At 49.2% G+C, this 15,872-nt stretch overlaps 1 protein-coding gene across 1 annotated transcript in view; it reads left to right on the forward strand.

Annotated features, from left to right (window-relative positions):
• The window catches only part of ARHGEF17 (Rho guanine nucleotide exchange factor 17), a 78,798-nt gene that overhangs the window by 14,751 nt on the left and 48,175 nt on the right, over nucleotides 1-15,872 (forward strand). Inside the window, exons 2-5 of the mRNA XM_048493031.1 lie at nucleotides 4,845-4,898; nucleotides 5,273-5,455; nucleotides 7,278-7,394; nucleotides 10,834-10,926. Of these exons, the coding sequence (XP_048348988.1) occupies nucleotides 4,845-4,898; nucleotides 5,273-5,455; nucleotides 7,278-7,394; nucleotides 10,834-10,926 (447 nt within the window). The remainder of the gene's footprint in view (nucleotides 1-4,844; nucleotides 4,899-5,272; nucleotides 5,456-7,277; nucleotides 7,395-10,833; nucleotides 10,927-15,872) is intronic.

A 15,872-nucleotide genomic window follows, 5' to 3' on the forward strand; every position in this document is an offset into this window, starting at 1 on the left:
GCAGGGGATGATGGGAACTGTAGTCCATAACATCTGGAGGGCCGCGAATTTGACACCTGTGGGCTAGAAGATCCTAGAACCACTAATATTTCACACCAATGACTAGAAGTATCTACAGTGAGCAAGGCACCTCGCCACCTGCCTCCTTTGCATGCACACTGATGGCACAAGGTCATTCAGGGTGGACAGGATTCCTTCCTGTCACATGACTCTGATGACACATTAGTTCCTGTCACAGGCTCGCAAGTCAGTGGTTCTCATGCTGCTGTCTGAAGCAAGGTGTATAAAAGGTGCGTTCCAGGTCTAGAAAGGTTGGAAGTCACAGCTTCTATATAACCACACCTTGATTTACTTCACTGGGGAAATCAGAATAAAAATAAAGGCTTGGAAATGGAAGCCACAAATAAAATGAAAGGAACTGCTTATCATAGAAATCACAGAGTTGGAAGAGACCCCAAGGACCATCCAGTCCAGCCCCCTGCCATGCAGGAACACACAATCACCCCCCCCCACCCCCCCCCCCCCCCCCCCCCCCCCCCAGCCACACCCCCCCCCCCCCCCCCCCGTCACCCACCCCCCCCCCCCCCCCCCCCCCCCCCCCCCCACCCCCCCCCCAGATCTCAATATCCTCTCATCCAGGGACGAATTCCTACATTTTACATAGGCTGGCGTCTCACGCAGAAAAGTGTTTCTCCTGAGTTCTTGGGAACGCTTCGCTTCAGATTCCTGCGGTTGGGTCTGGGGCCTTTTGCATGTGAAGAAAGGTTTTTTTGGGATTTATATCCCCCCTTTCTCTCTCGTAAGGAGACTCAAAGGAGCTTACAGTCTCCTTTCCCTTCCCTCCCCCCCTCTTCCCTCCCACAACAAACACCCTGTGAGGTAGGGGGGGCTGAGAGAGCTCCAAAGAACTGTGACTAGCCCAAGGTCACCCAGGCCAGCCACGGATTCCCCCTCCAGGATGCTCCTGTATTGCGTGCTACTCCATCATTTGGCACGCCCGATTTAATATCTAATTAGCACTACTGTCCCCTCCCGGCCTTGGGATCGGGCGCCATATAATATCGCTGCTGCTGTGTTTTTATAGTTTTATAGAGTTTGTAAATTGTTTTAAATTAACTTAGTTATTATTGTGTATAATGTTGTTCTTGGCCTGCTGTGTTTAATGTTACTATGTTATTGTTGTTGCTGGCCTGCTGTACGCCACCCAGAGCCCTATCTATCTATCTATCTATCTATCTATCTATCTATCTATCTATCTATCTATCTATCTATCTATCTATCTATCTATCTATCTATCTATCTATCTATCTATCTATCTATCTATCTATCTATCTAGTCTCTCTATCTATCTATCTATCTATCTAGTCTCTCTCTCTATCTACCTATCTACCTATCTATCTACCTACCTACCTACCTACCTGTGCACCTCTCTCTCTCTCTCTCTCTCTCGATCTATCTATCCATCCATCTATCTTATCTACCTATCTACCTATCTACCTGTCCACCTCTCTCTATATATATATATGGATAGATGGATGGAGGGATGGAGGAAGGGAGGGAGGAATAGATGTATGTATGTATGTATGTATGTATGTATGTATGTATGTATGTATGTATGTATGTATGTATGTATGTATGTGTTGGAGTGCACAGGCTAATCAGGTTCACCAGATAAGCCTCCACAGCTCAAGTGGCAGAGCAGGGAATCAAACCCGGTTCTCCAGATTAGAATGCACCTGCTGTTGACCACTACACCTCGCTGGCTCTCATGGTAAAGTAACTGTTCTTGGTGCCCAAGGATGAGTGTGGGGGTGGGGGAAAGAGTACATTTATTTTCCAGTTGTGGGGATCCAGGGGGTCTGGCCAACCCTAACTGCACTCCATAAGAGCATAAGAACAAGCCAGCTGGATCAGGCCAGAGTCCATCTAGTCCAGCTCTCTGCTACTCGCAGTGGCCCACCAGGTGCCTTTGGGAGCTCACCTGCAGGAGGTGAAAGCAATGGCCTTCTGCGGCTGCTGCTCCCGAGCACCTGGTCTGCTCAGGCATTTGCAACCTCAGATCAAGGAGGATCAAGATTGGTAGCCAGAGATCGACTTCTCCTCCATCAATCTGTCCAAGCCCCTTTTAAAGCTATCCAGGTTAGTGGCCATCACCACCTCCTGTGGCAGCATATTCCAAACACCAAGAAGTGTTTCCTTTTATTAGTCCTAATTCTTCCCCCCAGTATTTTCAATGAGTGCCCCCTGGTTCTAGTATTGTGAGAAAGAGAGAGAAACTTCTCTCTGTCAACATTTTCTACCCCATGCATCATTTTATAGACTTCGATCATATCCCCCCTCAGACGTCTCCTCTCCTGGGCTTCCTTGGAGATCTCCCAGCCAAGTACTAGCCAGGACAAACCCTGCTTAGAAGAGGAGTTGGCTTCCACTTAAACATCAGGAAAATCTTCCTGACAATGAAGGCTGTTGGACAGTGGAATGCACTAACCCGGAGTGTGATGGAGTCTCCTTCTCTGGGTGGTTTTTACAGAGAGGCTGATGGCCATCTGACAGGAGTGCTTTGATTGTGTGTTTGATTGTGTGTTTGGACTTGATGGCCCTTGGGGTCTCTTCCCCCTTGATGGCCCTTGGGGTCTTTTGTCCCCCTTTCTCTCTACTCCTCCTCCTCCTCTTCTTCTTCTTCTTCTTCTTCTTCTTCTTCTTCCTCCAACTCTATGATTCTATGACAAACATTTATACCCCATCTCATACCCACATTGCTAGGCTGCTTAGGTTAAAAACAATTCTAAAAAACCACAACAAACCATCATAAAGAAAGTAGAACAATTGAAAGAACAATAGGAAACAACATTAAAATAATCCCACCCACCCACCCCCCAGACTAGCTACTGTTGAGGGGGCTTCCGGGGTGAAATTGGCTTTGGGAAGATCGTTTGTGACTTTTGCAATAAAACGCCAGGAAAGCAGAGCTTTAAAACGAACGGGTTTATTTATAAAATATTCACAGTCTCACGGATCCATTCAGCTTTTTTAAAAAAAAAAAAAAAGCCAACAGGATAATGCAGAACGAAAGTACAGTGCAGACTTTTCCCCCTTTATTTGTGGGATAGAAATGTGGTTTGATTTGGGGGATGGATCCATATTCAAAGGACCCTCTTCGACAGCTTCCCCGTGGCTGTCCCCGTGGCTGCTCCCCTCTCCTTTGCCAGCATCTGAACTGGCGACAGCTATCTAGGAACGAGATCTGGAGGTCATTGCTCGAGAAAATATATTTCCTTGGCACTCAGCGATCCAGGCCAAAGGTCCGTCAAATCCAGCATCCTGTTTCCCACAGTGCTGCTCCAGATTGCGCTGGGAAGCATGAATGGAACAGGCCTCTTCTTTTGTCCCCCAGCAACTGAAATTTAGGGGTACACTGCGCTTGAACCTGGAGGCTTTTCACCCTCCTGGCAAATAGGTATCAATAGGCCACCCGTCCATGAAGCCATCCCATTCCTTTCTCTAAACCTGCCAAGCTGGTTGGCATTCCCACTCAGTGGTGGGATCCAAAAATGTTAGTAACAGGTTCCCATGGTGGTGGGATTCAAACTGTGGGGTAGCATCAATGGGGCTGGGCAGGGCACAACGGGGGCGTGGCCAGGTATTCCGGGGGCTGTGGCAAGGACGCAGCCGCTGCATCGGTTCTTGGGCGGGAAACGAATGCATGCAGATGCAGGCTTCCACGCACGCCGGTGCACCTCCTGCTAGACTGCTTCAAGTTCTGCGCGCTGCTGCTGAGAGGAGGGGCGTAACTAAGGCAAAAATCACGTGGCAAAATCACCAATTCGTAACCCCCTCTCGGCACACACAAATAATTAGTAAACTACTCTCGGGAACCTGTGAGAACCTGCTGGATCCCACCTCTGTCCCACCCCTGGACCAGCGTGGTTTGCTAGTTAAGAGCAGGTGCACTCTAATCTGGAGAACTGGATTTGATTCTCTGCTCTGCCACTTGAGCTGTGGAGGCTTATCTGGTGAGCCAGATTAGCTTGTGCACTCCCACACACGCCAGCTGGGTGACCTTGGGTTAGTCACAGCACTTTGGAGCTCTCTCAGCCCCACCCACCTCACAGGGTGTTTGTTGTGTGTGGGGGGGGAGGGGGAATAATGCACTTTCAATCCACTTTCACAATTGTTTGCAAGTTTGCTATTCTGCACACCAAAATCCAGCTGCAAAGTGGATTGAAAGTCCATTTTTCTCCATGTGCAGAAGGGGCCTTAGGTGGATCTGTAATTGGTTGACTGACTGAACCCTCCAGTTCTGGGCACCAAAAATCAGGGACGATATTGGCCAGCTGGAACAAGTCCTGAGGAGGGCGACCAAAATGGTAAAAAGGTCTGAGTTCCATGCCCTACAACCGTTGTGGCGAACCTTTGGCACTGCAGCAGTGGCGTAGGAGGTTAAGAGCTAGTGTATCTAATCTGGAGGAACCGGGTTTGATTCCCAGCTCTGCCGCCTGAGCTGTGGAGGCTTATCTGGGGAATTCAGATTAGCCTGTGCACTCCCACACACGCCAGCTGGGTGACCTCGGGCTAGTCACAGGTTCTCGGAGCTCTCTCAGCCCCACCTACCTCACAGGGTGTTTGTTGTGAGGGGGGAAGGGCAAGGAGATTGTCAGCCCCTTTGAGTCTCCTGCAGGAGAGAAAGGGGGGATATAAATCCAAACTCTTCTTCTTCTTCTTCATCCATTGACGAAATATAGCAGTAAAAGGGGACAGACGAATCTCCCAGGGGAGAGAATTCAAGAGTTATGGGGCCACAACAGAGAAGGCTGTGTCCTTGTTTGCCACCTTCCTAATCTCAGGAGGTGTGGGCACCCAACGAAGGGCTTCTGAAGATGACCGTAGTGATGGGGCAGGTTCATAAGCTCTGTCCATTGTGCAAGATCTGCTGTACCCCATTCACACAAGCGAGATTTCTCTTGGATTGGTATTTGAGGGGGTTTTTTTGCAAGTTATTGTTGTTTAATAAAAATGGAGGGGGGGATTTGGCAGACACCCATGCCTAAGCAGGAAGCAGCCTTTTCCACATGGGAAAAGTTTGTTATAGAAAGTCAGATGCATAACATGTTCTCTCCATTGTGTAGCTCACAATAAGGCACCAGAGGACACTAGAGTTGAACCCTGCACCAGTCACTTTTTCGAAAACACAAGGGATAACCTTCAGGATTTATGTTATTTTGCTCCCTTGTTTTATATTGGTCCCTTCTTCTCTCTTTCCCTTCTGTCCCAGGGTTACATGAAGCCCTTGAAGCAGCCTGAAAACTCCGTCCTCTGCGACCCATCCTTAGTTGACGAGATCTTCGATCAGATCCCTGAGCTGCTGGAACATCACGAGGAGTTTTTGGAGCAGATCAGCGAATGCGTGCAGAACTGGCACGAGAAGCAGAAAGTGGGAGACATCCTGGTACAGTCTGTAAGTGCTGCCATCTGACCCAGCCAAACGCGCCTCCCTGCTTTCCAGAGCTCAGCTGCAGCCGAGGAACCGGGAGGTGGGGCTGGGAGAGCTAACTTGATAACCCAGGCAGGAGGCGGTTCATATCCCTCCTTTCCACCGCGCCGTCCACGGTCAGGGAGATCTGCTTGCCATTTCTTTTCTTTTTTAAAAATTGCGTGTTGCACATGTTACACAACACAAGCCTTTATTGGCATATAAAACAGGACAAAATTTTAAAACAAAACAAGGTTAAGAAATACAGTTAAAATTACTAATTTCCAGTATAAAATTTGCAACAGTTTCACAAAAGAGTACATCTGAGCTGTTCAGGAGATTGGGTATCTTATAACACTCATGCCACTGAGATCATTGCAAGAAAATGGAATTCATGTATTGTGTTGCACATGTACAGCTATGCAGGTTCAGCCAATCGTATTGTGGGATGATCAGTATGGCTGCCGGGGTTCGTTTCTGCGTGCCTGCGTAGCTATGCACGTGTTGCAGGAAATTTTCTGAAAAAAAGAACTGTCTCCATGCAAAGGTGCGAAAGCAAGCTGGATTGTTTCCATGGGCTCCAGTCACTGCCTGCACGGCACGTGTGTGAACGGGAAAAGGGAAAACGGGTTCCTTTATAACGATTTCAACCCGTTATATATTTGCCGTACAGAATTGATCATAGTTTCCCCTTATATCCTTGATAGCGACTGATTAGGGTACTCATAAAGAGCCCCAATATAAGAACTAGCCTGCTGGATCAGACCAGAGTCCATCTAGTCCAGCACTCTGCTACTCGCAGTGGCCCACCAGGTGCCTTTGGGAGCTCACGTCCAGGATGTGAAAGCAATGGCCTTCTGCTGCTGTTGCTCCCGAGCACCTGGACTGTTAAGGCATTTGCAATCTCAGATCAAGGAGGATCAAGATTGGTAGCCAGAGATCGACTTCTCCTCCATAAATCTGTCCAAGCCCCTTTTAAAGCTATCCAGGTTAGTGGCCATCACCCCCTCCTGTGGCAGCATATTCCAAACACCAATCACACGTTGCGTGAAGAAGTGTTTCCTTTGATTAGTCCTAATTCTTCCCCCCAGCATTTTCCATTTATGCCCCCTGGTTCTAGTATTGTGAGAAAGAGAGAAACATTTCTCTGTGTCGACATTTTCTACCCCATGCATCATTTTATAGACTTCAATCATATCCCCCCTCAGACGCCTCCTCTCCAAACTAAAGAGTCCCAAACGCTGCAGCCTCTCCTCATAGGGAAGGTGCTCCAGTCCCTCAATCATCCTCGTTGCCCTTCTCTGCACTTTTTTTATCTCTTCGATATCCGCTGCAGCGTTTGGGACTCTTTAGTTTGGAGAGGAGACGTCTGAGGGGGGATAGGATTATTCCCGTGGGCTCCAATTTGCTGCCTGCACAGATGCACGTGAGCGCAAAAAACAGGAAAACAGATTACTTTATCCCAACTGCAACCTATTATATATTTATTGTGCAGAAGGGGCCTTGCTGCCCCTCTCTCTTTCTTTGGGCCTTCTCTTTTGAGAATCCTCTTCTTAGAAAGGCTGCAGAGCCCGTGTGGGGAGGAGAAATAAGCAGGGACGAAACCGCCGCCTCTCTGTACGTGAGCCACGTCTTCTCAGGGGTCGAGTAAGCATCGCAGAGGGCCTGTCGCACGTCTCAGCCTTGTTTTTCTTTCTGATTTGTCTCCCGGGATGCTGTCCACCCACCAGCACCCTCTCCCTGTTTGACATCATGGGAATGGAATGCCCTGATCTCTAATCAAAACCCTCTTGGTCGTCCCCTCTAGTTTTCCAAGGAAATCCTCGTGAACATTTACTCCGCCTACATTGACAACTTCCTCAATGCGAAAGATGCGGTGAGGATCGCCAAAGAAGCCAGGCCGGCGTTCATGAAGTTTCTGGAGGTATGACACGGTCCTTTTCCCCCTGCTGTTTGAGCAGCTGAACTCCGAGTAGAAAAAGAAAAAGAAGAGTTTGGATTTATATCCCCCCTTTTCTCTCCTGTAAGGAGACTCAAAGGGGCTCACAATCTCCTTTCCCTTCCCCCCACCCCCAGCAAACACTGTGGCTCATTCCGCACATGCAGAATAATGCACTTTCAAACTGTTTTCAGTGCTCTTTGCAGCTGTGCGGAATAGCAAACTCCACTTTCAAACAGTTATGAAAGTGGTTTGAAAACGCATTATTTTGCGTGTGTGGAAGGGGCCTCTGTGAGGTGAGCAGCAGTGGCGTAGTGGCTAAGAGCAGGTGCACTCTGATCTGGAGGAACCAGGTTTGATTCCCAGCTCTGCCGCTTGAGCTGTGGAGGCTTATCTAGGGAATTCAGATTAGCCTGTACACTCCCACACACGCAAGCTGGGTGACCTTGGGCTAGTCACAGCTTTTCGGAGCTCTCTCAGCCTCACCTACCTCACAGGGTGTTTGTTGTAAGGGGAGAAGGGAAAGGAGATTGTAAGCCCCTTTGAGTCTCCTTCAGGAGAGAAAGGGGGGATATAAATCCAAACTCTTCTTCTTCTTCTGGGTGGGGCTGAGAGAGCTCCGAAGAGCTGTGACTAGCCCAAAGTCACCCAGGTGGCGTGTGTGAGAATGTACTGGCTAATCTAGTTCCCCAGATAAGCCTCCACAGCTCAAGTGGCAGAGTGGGGAATCAAACCCGGTTCTCCAGTTTAGAGTGCTCCTGTACTCTAAGTGCCCTCGAATGTGCAGCCTCCAACTGAAGCTCTGTGACAAACCCCACTGCCCACCCAGCTTCTGATTTCAAGATAAGCGAAGGAGGAATCTTTGGATTGCAATCTGGCATTCTTGAGAGCCAGCGTGGCGTAGTGGTTAAGAGCGGTGGGCTGTAATCTAGAGAACCAGGTTTGATTCCCTGCTCCTTCACATTAAATTCTGCCGGGTGACCTTGGGCTAGTCACAGTTATCTCTGAATTCTCTCGGTCCCACCTGCCTTACAAGGAGTCTATTTTGGAGGGAAGAAGGGAAGTAAGCCGCTTGTGAGACTCCTTACAGGAGAGAAAAGCGGTGTATAAATCCAAACTCTTCTTCTTGCTCCAACATCAGGCAGATGTCCTTCCCCAGACAGGGAAACTCCTTATTTTTCTGCAATTCTGGACTGTTTAAAAAATTGTGCCCAGCCCCTCCACCGTAACAGGTGTTTTCCGCATGTTCTGCATGCTGAGATGTACATCGGTGGCACGTTAAACAGTCAGGATTCTGTTTTGAAGTAGAAGAGTTGGATTTATATCCCTCCTTTCTCTCCTGTAACCAGACTCAAAGGGACTTACAAACTCCTTTCCCTTCTCCCCCCCACCGCCCACAAATAATACCCTGTGAGGTGGGTGGGGCTGAGAGAGCTCCGAAGAACTGTGACTAGCCCAAGGTCACCCAGCCAGCATTCGTTGGAGTGCACAAGCTAATCTGATTCACCGGATAAGCCTCCACAGCTCGCTCGGTAGTTGGGGCTGAGATTTTGCCTTCTTTGCCCTTAACAGCTGTCACTTAGGCTGTTTCCGCACGGGTGGAATACAGCGTCCCAGGGATGCTAAAAACAGCGTCCCTGGGGAGGGGTTTGCACGGGCGCCGTTGCTGCATTGCGGCTGCAGCAGCCTCGCAATCCCTGAGCGGTGCGAAGCTGCCGTTTCCGAAAACAGCAGCTTCCAACCGCTGCCGTGTGAACGGCAGCGGCTGGAAGGCGCCATTTCCTCCCCCCCCCCCTGCCCTGCGACTCCAGAGCTGTCGCGCAGGGCAGGGGGCATGTCCCCTGGCCTGGGTGACGCACCAGAAGGTCGGAGGGACGGTAAGGCGTTCGGGGGACGGCGCAGCCTCTTCCCCGCCCCTACCGGGACCATCCGTGGACCATACCGGGACCATCCCCGTAGCGTGGCCGTGCAGAAACAGCCTTAGCGTAGGAGGTTAAGAGCTCGTGTGTCTGATCTGGAGGAACCGGGTTTGATTTCCCCGCTCTGCCGCCTGAGCTGTGGAGGCTTATCTGGGGAATTCAGATTAGCCTGTGCACTCCCACACATGCCAGCTAGGTGACCTTGGGCTAGTCACAGCTTCTCGGAGCTCTCTCAGCCCCACCCACCTCGCAGGGTGTTTGTTGTGAGGGGGGAAGGGCAAGGAGATTGTAAGCCCCTTTGAGTCTCCTGCAGGAGAGAAAAGGGGGATATAAATCCAAACTCTTCTCTTCCTCTTAGAAACAGAAACATAGAGCTGGGAGGGACCTTGCGGGTCCTCTAGTTCCGTGGCGGCGAACCTTTGGCACTCCAGATGTTATGGACTACAATTCCCATCAGCCCCTGCCAGCATGGCCAATTGGCCATGCTGGCAGGGGCTGATGGGCCCCCCCCCCCCCGCCCTGCGACTCCAGAGCTGTCGCGCAGGTCAGGGGGCGTGTCCCCTTGCCTGGGCGACGCGCCGGAAGGTCGGAGGGACGGTAAGGCGTTCGGGGGACGGCGCAGCCTCTTCCCCACCCCTACCGGCACCATCCGTGGACCATACCGGGACCATCCCCGTAGCGTGGCTGTGCAGAAACAGCCTTGCTGTAGGAGGTTAAGAGCTCGTGTATCTAATCTGGAGGAACCGGGATTGATTCCCCGCTCTGCCGCCTGAGCTGTGGAGGCTTATCTGGGGAATTCAGATTAGCCTGTGCACTCCCACACACGCCAGCTGAGTGACCTTGGGCTAGTCACAGCTTCTCGGAGCTCTCTCAGCCCCACCCACCTCACAGGGTGTTTGTTGTGAGGGGGGAAGGGCAAGGAGATTTTAAGCCCCTTTGAGTCTCCTGCAGGAGAGAAAGGGGGGATATAAATCCAAACTCTTCTCTTCCTCTTAGAAACAGAAACATAGAGCTGGGAGGGACCTTGCAGGTCCTCTAGTTCCGTGGTGGCGAACCTTTGGCACTCCAGATGTTATGGACTACAATTCCCATCAGCCCCTGCCAGCATAGTCAATAGACCACTGCGTCTAGTTTATCTCCTGCACAATGCAGGAAATTCATACCAACTCCAACAACTGCCCCCGTGATCCCTGCTCTATGCCCATAGGAATCTACCATAGTAATCAAGGCAGGTGTACAACAGGTAAAGACCAAAGTAATCACACCAATGCATACTTATACTCACAAAAATAAGATCTTCCGGGGTCTAGATTGCATCTGTGATCAAACCGGCCCCATCCCCTAAAGTCTTAAACAACCCTTTGTTCTTGGATTATCCGCACAGACTCACGAGACCGTTTTTTTGCTCCTGGCTCTTGAGTGTGCTCTGTGTCACCTCATGCTTGCAGACACCGATGTGGAATTGGGTTTACATCTCGGGTTTTTCTTCTGTGTCCCTCCTCCAGCAAAACATGCGAGAGAACAGGGAGAAGCAAGCGCTCTCGGACCTACTGATCAAGCCGGTGCAGCGGATCCCGCGCTATGAGCTTCTGGTCAAGGTGAGCTGAAGTAGAGGGGATCCGTGTCGGGTTTTGCCGGGTACAACGGTCAGTTCCACTCAGGCCAAAAGTCACAGGTGTAGGGCATTATGTAGCCCATTTTGGGGGAGGGAATTTCGAACAGGTCCCGCCCACCTTAAGAACATAAGAACATTATTGTAATGTTATTGTTATTGCTATATTGTTTTGTAATATTGTTGTTCACCGCCCAGAGCCCTTAGGGCACAGGTGTCAAACTCGCGGCCCTCCAGATGTTATGGACTACAGTTCCCATCATCCCCTGCTAGCATGATGCTGGTAGGGGATGATGGGAACTGTAGTCCATAACATCTGGAGGGCCACAAGTTTGACACCTATGCCTTAGGGGATGGGGCGGTTTATAAATGCATAAATAAATAAATAAACAAACAAACAAACAAACCAAACACAGGAAAGAGCCTGCTGGATCAGACCAGAGTCCATCTAGTCCAGCACTCTGCTACTTGCAGTGGCCCACCAGGTGCCTTTGGGAGGTCACCTGCAGGAGGTGAAAGCAATGGCCTTCTGCTGCTGCTGCTCCCGAGCACCTGGTCTGTTAAGGCATTTGCAATCTCAGCTCAAGGAGGATCAAGATTGGGAGCCATAAATCGACTTCTCCTCCATCAATCTGTCCAAGCCCCTTTTAAAGCTAAAAGGACATTGATGAGTTGAAATGGGTCCAGAGGAGGGCAACCAAAATGGTCAAAAGTCTGGAATCCATGCCTTATGAGGAGAGATTTGGGGAACTGGGGATGTTTAGTGTGGTGAAGAGAAGGTTAAGAGGTGACATGGTAGCCATGCTTAGATATTTGAAGGGATGTCATGTTGGTGAGGGAGCAAACTTGTTTCCTGCAGTTCCAGAGACTAGGACCAGGAGTCATGGGTTCAAGGTGAAGGAAAAGAGATTCCACCTAAACATCAGGAAGAACTTCCTGACTGTCAGGGCTGTTGGACAGTGGAATTCACTGCCTCAGAGGTTTTTAAAGAGAGGCTGAATGGCCGTCTGTCAGGAGTGCTTTGATTGTGTGTTCCTGCATTGCAGGGGGTTGGACTGGATGGCCCTTGGGGTCTCTTCCAACTCTATGAGTTTATGAGCTGTGCAGGTGCAGCTGTTTGTGTCATGGTATGATTGGCATGGCTGTGAGGTTTCATTTCTGCATGCCTGTGTAGCTACGCATGTGTTGCTGGAAGCATTTTTTTTAAAGCAACCCGGACGAACGGACGAACAGGCTGTGGTGGGTTTTCTAGGCCGTGTGGCCGTGTAATAAGTCTTGGCCATAGGCCTTCACAATCTCCTCATACACAAACACAGTAAAATTAAAACCGGCACAGAAAAACACCCAATTAGAACTGATACAAATATCCCATCAGATAATAAAACGCATCATCATTACCCCGTAAGCAGCCTGATTCTTCTAGCGGCACGAACAAAAAGTACTACTTGGTTGGAAATGTGTGGATCGCTGTCGGATAATAGACAAATCAATTTCCCAGTGTTATCAGTGTGCCCCACAATTGGGAGAAGTTCTTTACCAACGGCAGCAGTGGCGTAGTGGCTAAGAGCAGTGGCTAAGAGCAGGTGCATTCTGATCTGGAGGAACCGGGTTTGATTCCCCGCTCTGCCGCTTGAGTTGTGGAGGCTTCTCTGGGGAATTCAGATTAGCCTGGGCACTCCCACACACGCCAGCTGGGTGACCTTGGGCTAGTCACAGTTCTTCGGACCTCTCTCAGCCCCACCCACCTCACAGGGTGCTTGTTGTGAGGGGGGGAAGGGCAAGGAGTTTGTAAGCCCCTTTGAGTCTCCTACAGGAGAGAAAGGGGGGATATGAATCCAAACTCTTCTTCTTCTTCTTCTAATATATTTAGCCCTTTTGTCATCATAAAGAGGACACTCCAAAACATAATGCAGAATGCCCTCCTCTGCCTCTCTGCCACAAATGCATCTATAATTAGATGCCGGCACATCGCTGCATCGCGCGCCATGCGTTGCCGTTGGTATCGCCTGGAATCTCAGGTTAGTAAATGCCATTCTAAAAATATAAGCTGACAAATTCTCCGAATATGGCGTCCTAATACGGTCCTTCTTAAGCCGTTTAAAGAAGGGGGCAACTTTGGACTGATTAATTTGGTTCGCCTACATATCCCTTTCTTTGAAATGCCAACGAATGACATGCTGATTTGGAAAGCCCTTAGGGACTAAAACATTGATTTAAAAAGAAATAAAATCAAAACTGGTAGCTCTCGCTGAATCGTATTAAGTTCTTCAATCTCCTTCTTACTCAGCCTCGCTCGAAGGGAGTCAGCGGAATGAATACTAAGGGTGTCATTACCATGCGCCCTGACCTGGGGGAGGGGGGGCAGCCAAAGCAGTGGCAAACCACCTCTGTATGTCTTTTACCCTGCCCTAGATGGCTCAGACTAGCTTGATCTCTTCAGGTCTCAGAAGATAAGAAGGGTGACGGACCATGGTTAGTACTTAGATGGGAGACCACCAAGGAAGTCCAAGTCATTATTCAGAGCACAGCAGTGGCAAACCACCTCTGTATGTCTTTTACCCTGACCTAGATGGCCCAGACTAGCTTGATCTCATCAGGTCTCAGAAGCTAAGAAGGGTGACGGACCATGGATAGTACTTAGATGGGAGACCACCAAGGAAATCCAAGTCGCTATTCAGAGCGAAGCAATGGCAAACCACCTCTGTTCATCTCTTGCCTTGGAAACCCTATGGCTTTGCCCTAAATAATGTTGCATGTTGACGCCATTTTCCTCCTCTCCTTACTGTAGAGACGGGATGAATTCATTTTTCTGCCTTGTGACTGAATAGCCCCTGCCCCCTTCCCCTCGTCCTGCCCCAAATCCAATGAAATGAGTGCGAATTGTTCAAGGTCACCCTGTTCTTTGCTCTTTTCCCCTCTCCCTCATTTCATAGAACTTGGTCACCGGGAGACTTTCCTAGATAATTTAATCCTGCGAACCTTGCGAGCAGTGGTGGCATTCAGTGCGATCGCACCACAGTGGGATCGCACCAAAACGGGTTGTTAAAAGGGTGCTTGTAAACAGCCAGTTCTTAAATTATCTGAATCCCACCACTGGAAACCGGTTGTTCAAGTATTTGACACCCACTTGCAAGCCACACTCCTGCAGCTGGGGATTAGTGGACTTTAGTGACAGCTTGCTCTACCGGGACTCTGCATTCTTGGGATGATTCACATGCTTGAGTCAGAGCAACCAGATTGAATTAGATTCCAGGAAAGGGCCGTCACGGCTGCTGCCGGAGCCACTGGGATACTCGGAAGCCAGAGAGAGGGGAAAATGAATCAGGGGGTGGCCCCAATCTGGACAGTCCAAAGGAATCAAGTATGTTGTGCTGCCCAATCTACATAAATTCAGGAAAGAAACAGGACTGTCACACACAAATATACCCCTTCCTTCCTTCCTTCCTTCCTTCCTTCCTTCCTTCCTTCCTTCCTTCCTTCCTTCCTTCCTTCCTTCCTTCTTTCTTTCTTTCCTTCTTTCTTTCTTTCCTTCCTTCTTTCTTTCTTTCTTTCCTTCCTTCCTTCTTTCTTTCTTTCTTTCTTTCCTTCTTTCCTTCTTTCCTTCTTTCTTTCTTTCTTTCTTTCTTTCTTTCTTTCTTTCTTTCTTTCTTTCTTTCTTTCCTTCTTCCTTCCTTCCTTCCTTCCTTCCTTCCTTCCTTCCTTCCTTCCTTCTTTCTTTCTTTCCTTCTTTCCTTCTTTCTTTGATTTGGCATACCTCCCCATCCCCTAAGGGCTCTGGACGGCGTACAGGTCAACAACAAACAAAATCAACAGCCACAATAAATAATAAATGACATCTTATTAAAACCATTTTTAAATACATCTAGTAACTCCTACCTTACAAATCTAATAACTTCCGTAGCCCAGCTCAGCGGCATTTATAGATGTAATTCCTTCTGCTTTATATACTTAGAAGCCCCAGTCTCCTCAACCTTTCCTCGTTGGAAAGGTGTTCCCACCCTGTAATCACCTTACTCAAAGAGAACCACTATGGTGCAGTGGTTAAGAGCAGGTGGTTTTCTATTCTGGAGAACCAGGTTTGATTCCCCACTCCTCCACCTGAGTGGCAGAGGCTTATCTGGTGAGCCCGATGTGTTTCCGCACTCCTACATTCCTGGTGGGTGACCTTGGGCTAGTCGCGGTTCTTGCAGAACTCCCTCAGCCCCAGCGACCTCACAAGGTGCCTGTTGTGGGGAGAGGAAGGGAAAGGAGCTTGTAAGTCATCTTGAGTCTCCTTACAGGAGAGAAAGGTGGGGTATAAATCAAAACTACTACTACTACTCCTTCTCTTCTTCTTCTTCTTCTTCTTCTTCTTCTTCTTCTTCTTCTTCTTCTTCTTCTTCTTCTTCTTCTTCTTCTTCTTCTTCCTTCTCTTCCTCCTCCTTCTTCTTCCTCTTCCTCCTCCTCCTCTTCCTCTTCCTCCTCCTCCTCTTCCTCTTCCTCTTCCTCTTCCTCTTCCTCCTCCTCCTCCTCCTCCTCCTCCTCCTCCTCCTCCTCTTCTTCTTCTTCTTCTTCTTCTTCTTCTTCTTCTTCTTCTTCTTCTTCTTCTTCTTCTTCTTCTTCTTCTTCTTCTTCTTCTTCAAAAGTAAGATGCTCTGAGTTCCCTTGGACGCCTAGTACGAATGCATTGTCGAAGAATGTATTGCCAAAGGCTAGTAAGAGTGTTAGGACAGTGACTCTTTTGTGCCGCCAGAATGACAAAGTTGGGGACATCCCCAAAACACACATTTATCATGACCAACAGAAGCGTCTCATCACCTTAGTTCATTGTGTCACCATCCCTGGGCTCGGGATCTTTGCTTCATTTACTTATTTTCATCTTTACACCCCACGTTTCCCCCCAGTGGGAACCCAAAGTAGGTTACCATACCATTCCGCCTTCCTCCGATTAAC

This window comes from Sphaerodactylus townsendi, linkage group LG04, assembly GCF_021028975.2.
Source record: "Sphaerodactylus townsendi isolate TG3544 linkage group LG04, MPM_Stown_v2.3, whole genome shotgun sequence".
Taxonomy (NCBI): Eukaryota; Metazoa; Chordata; class Lepidosauria; order Squamata; family Sphaerodactylidae; genus Sphaerodactylus; species Sphaerodactylus townsendi.